This window comes from Myotis davidii, unplaced genomic scaffold, assembly GCF_000327345.1.
Source record: "Myotis davidii unplaced genomic scaffold, ASM32734v1 scaffold399, whole genome shotgun sequence".
In the NCBI taxonomy this organism is placed as follows: Eukaryota; Metazoa; Chordata; class Mammalia; order Chiroptera; family Vespertilionidae; genus Myotis; species Myotis davidii.
The window spans coordinates 4,457,060-4,461,232 of record NW_006292094.1 but is presented as its reverse complement, the minus strand read 5'-3'; the positions used below and the strand labels follow the sequence as shown (position 1 = coordinate 4,461,232).

The 4,173-nt window shown below is 60.3% G+C and overlaps 1 protein-coding gene across 1 annotated transcript in view; it reads left to right on the top strand.

Annotated features, from left to right (window-relative positions):
• The first annotated feature begins 28 nt into the window (after positions 1 to 28).
• The window catches only part of CYTH3 (cytohesin 3), an 11,753-nt gene continuing 7,608 nt past the window's right edge, over positions 29 to 4,173 (top strand). The window contains exons 1-3 of the mRNA XM_006765475.2: positions 29 to 142; positions 2,069 to 2,133; positions 2,393 to 2,459. Of these exons, the coding sequence (XP_006765538.1) occupies positions 2,096 to 2,133; positions 2,393 to 2,459 (105 nt within the window). The 5' untranslated portion in view covers positions 29 to 142; positions 2,069 to 2,095. The remainder of the gene's footprint in view (positions 143 to 2,068; positions 2,134 to 2,392; positions 2,460 to 4,173) is intronic.

Genomic DNA, 4,173 nt, shown 5'->3' with positions numbered 1-4,173 from the left:
CCTCGGACAGGCCCCGCGGTCCGGGCGGCCGTTCACGGCTCCCTGTGCTTTCCTCTCAGCGCCCGAAGACCTCTCCTTAGAAGAGCGGGAAGAGCTCCTAGACATCCGTCGAAGGAAAAAGGAACTTATTGATGACATCGAGGTAAAAATAAATCTTCTCGTTTTTGCTCATAGTAAATCACGTAGCTTCATGAACATGTGAACACTGGGTACCTAGTGTGTCCGTATCGGGGCCACACAGGACGGAGCAGAGAGCCTCCAGGTGGGGGAGCAGCCCTGCTCACCCGCAGACACCCCCCACACACACCCCACGGGAGCAGCAGGAAGTGACACCTGGCGCCAGGGTCCCCAAAGTCTTTTCTAGCGCTCGCTGCCTTGGCTCAGTGGATAGAGCGTCAGCCTGTAGACTGAAGGCTCCCAGGTTTGATTCCCGTGTCTCTCTCACATGGATGTTTCTCTCTCTCCCTCTCTCTCTCTCTCTCTCTGTGTGTCTCCCTCTCTCTTCCACTTTGTCTGAAAATCAATGGAAAAACATCCTCAGGTGAGGATTATCAACAACAGAAAGTCTGTTTAAACAGCGCAGCCACCTGCAGGCGCATTGCTCTCCAAATCGGCGGTGAGGCCGTTTCACGGGGCGCAGCCCAGCACCTAGCGCGCTGCCTGCCAATTCTGGGCCCCGGCACCTTTTGCGGGAGTGCACCCCTCTGGGTTCTAGCTGTGCACAGTGCCTGCCCGCTGTGCGAGCAGCATGACAAGAAAACACGCAGATAAACCGTGTCCCCCCACACTGTCCTCGGGGCAGGGCAGGGGCAGCCTCAGGAGCAGCGAGGGTGAGCTGCAGCCATTGCAAAAGTTATTCAGAAGAGGCTCGCTGCTGCCCTCGGGCCGCCCCGGAGTCAGGGGGCGTGGAGCTCCTTTGCGGAGCCTCCCTCGCTGCCAGGCCAAAGAAATGCGGCCTCGAGGCCCTGGCCGCCAGCAGGCCGGCCCAGAAGCCCCTCCCTCCCTCCCGGAGCCCTCAGGTCGGTCTGAGGGTCGTGCGCACAGCCTGGAAGGGATCCTAAAGCTGTCCTGTGCCGGACGGAAACTCCGGGGGCTTTTTCTTCCGCGGTGACCCTCCATCCTTGGAGACACAGGCCCCAGCAGAGGCGCTGCGGCTGCAGAGTGCGGCCGTTTGAAGGTGAATGTGTGGCCGTTACAACGCTGGTGCCTGTGGGGTCTAGTGGAGCTCTCACCACCGGGTTTTGAGTTGAGGGTGCTGAGGCCTGGGAGGTTAAGAGGGTGACGAAGGTCTCTCGGTCAGTAGGTGGTGGGGCCACGTGGAGGGACAGGGAGTGTCCCTTCTGGTGTCCTCGGCGTGTCTGAGGGCCACGGGCAAGCTCTGTTGTCACCCCCGGCTCTGTCCATGGTGCTTCGTCTCAGGCAAAGCCATGGAAAGTGATGGGTCAGCCTCAGACTGGGCGGGGGGAGGGGGTCCCCCCCACACACACACACTTCCTGGCTGCAGGGGGAAGGAGAAGGCAGGTGGCATGTGAGCTGACGTTTCATGGCTGCAGCAAGTGACCCAATATCATTGCTCTCCTCTTGCTGTTCTGTCATTTACACCTGTGATGTCCTCCCCAGTGTCCCTTCTTTTTTATTGATTTTAGAGAGAGGGCAAGGGAGAGAGAGAGAGAGAAACATCCATGATGAGAGAGAATCATGGATCGGCTGCTTCCTGCACACGCACCACTGTGAGTGAGCCTGCAACCTGGCATGTGCCCTGACCGGAATTGAATCGTGACCCCCTGGTTCGTGGGTCAATGCCCAACCCCTGAGCCACGCCGCCGGGCCCCAGTGTCCCGTCCTGATGTCACCCACGAACACTGAGAACCCACCTAGCGACGAGCGGCTGGGCGCAGTGCCTCTTTCTCCTGCGTTGGGGCGGCGTGTCCGTCAGTAGTGCTTGTCCACCCGGCGCCCAGGGGAGGGGGAAGCAGCGCTTGAGGCCGCATTCCTGAGGCCAGGAGAGGAAGGGCAGGGTCCACCCCTGCCCCCACACCCACCCACCTCCCAATCCTGCCTCTTGCAGAGACTGAAGTACGAAATCGCCGAGGTCATGACCGAGATCGACAACCTGACATCCGTGGAGGAGAGGTAAGCGGCCTCGGGTGGGTAGGGGGTGGGACCGGGCCCTCAGTTCTCCCCGCCTGGGAGCAGCGGGACCTTCGTGTGGCGGGACGTGCTGCTTCAAGGCGCTGCCTCGCACAGTGGCGATCCCTGAAGGCGTCAGGTGGAAGCAGGGGCCCTGGCAGCCGCCCCGGCTGCTGCCACCTCCTGGGCAGGCTTTGGGGGCTGGGGGCTGCAGCGCTGAGTGCAGTGTCCACTCACCGTGTCCTGATGTTTCCACGCACAGCAAAACGTCTCAGAGGAACAAGCACATCGCCATGGGAAGGAAGAAGTTCAACATGGACCCCAAGAAGGTAAGAGCGTGTCCGTGTCTGGCTGCGAGACGCTGACGGCCTGGCTGAAAGGCGCCTCGCTCTTGGGGAAAGGTGGCCATTCCACCTCTTAAACGACAGACTCGGTGTCAGTGTTTATTGAGGGAAAGGCTGCCAGTGAACAGGGAGGACAAAAGCGCCCTTTGAACTGGTCCCAGCACCGGAAGGCCTTTCCACGGAGGTTCTGAGCGAGGATGGGTCTCCGAGAGCCGGGCCCCCTGCCCCTGGGGGCGCCAGGCCGGGCGCGAGGCTCAGGCAGAGGGGATCCTGCGGGCAGAGCAGCCGACACTGGTCTGGGGGCACTAGGTGGTTCAAGTGCAAGGATGCTCTTCCTTTCTTCGCCTTCAGTCCCTGGGAAAGACCCAGGCTCTGCCCAGACTGCAGCCAGGGCCTTGGTCTCTCCCCAAAGTGGATTTCCTACAAAAACACCCCAACATCATGGCACCGGCCACGTGTCGCTGCTTGTCCGAGCTCGAGCTAAAGGGCTGAGCAGAACCGTGAAGCCTGGAGCACGTGGCTCAGAGGACAGTGGGCCTCCGGCGACGGCAGACTCCGAGCTGGCTCCTCCCGTGCCTCGCTGGACTGTAGACGGCACTGGCTTTTCACATCTGTGTGCGTGTGCATGTGTGTGTGTGCGCGCGCGTGCGTCTGGCGGGTGTGTGCGTGTGGCGTGCGTGTGCGTGTGCGTGTGCGTGTGTGTGTGTGTGTGTGTGATGGAGTCTCTGTTCTCACTGGTTAAGGATTTGTTCATTCAATAAGTGGTTGCTGGTTGCGCGGTCCGACCTGTAGACGTGCGCTCGCAGGTGCAGGCGCAGTTGCCGGCGTCACAGAGAGAAACGCGTGTCTCTGTTGCGCCCGTGGGTGCAGATGCCGGCCCTTCAGGTCCAGCCTGTGTGCAGCCGGTGTGTTCCCGCCACTGTCCGGCCCCACGGTCAGTGGGAGCGAGTGCACTTGGTCACGATGTGACACTGGGGTCAGGAACGGGTTTTCCTTCCTGAGAAGCTGAGTTTACAGAGTTGAGTTGTGAGCCGGTGGCGTGAGCTCCCAGGAGAGAGGCCCTTTAACAAGCGGATGCTGCAAAAACTGGGCCTTGCGCTTCAAAGAGCAGCACAGGTCGCTCCCCAATAAGTTCACGGATGAGTTCACATGTTTTCTTTTTAAATTTTATTTCAGAGAGGAAGGGAGAGGGAGAGAGAGAGGGAAACATCAGTGATGAGGGAGAAGCATCCATTGGCCGCCTCCTGCACACCCCTTACTGAGGATCGAGCCTGCAACCCGGGCATGTGCCCTGACCGGGAATTGAACTGTGACCTCCTGGTTCCTAGGTCGGTGCTTAACCCCTGAGCCACACCACATGCTCGTGAAACGCATGTGGACACACACGTGTAGGCGGGGCTAGGGCTCCACACAGCTCCTCGCTGTCGGACTCGCCGTCTTACTTTCCAGACACTGTGTGTCCAGGTAGCAGTGATCAGGGTTAATGTTTATGGAGACCTGTGCGAAGGAGGCACTTTAATTAATGTGCACAGCCCTTCACAACAATCAGCTGAGGTAGGCTCCATTTTATTTCCCGCTTCACTGCTGGGGAAACCGAGGCACAGAGCAGCCAGGGAGCCGGCCCAGGGTCCTGAGCCGGAGCCGGAGCCGGAGTCACTGCCCCTCGGAGTGGGCAGGGGGCCGAGGGTACGGGCGTCCC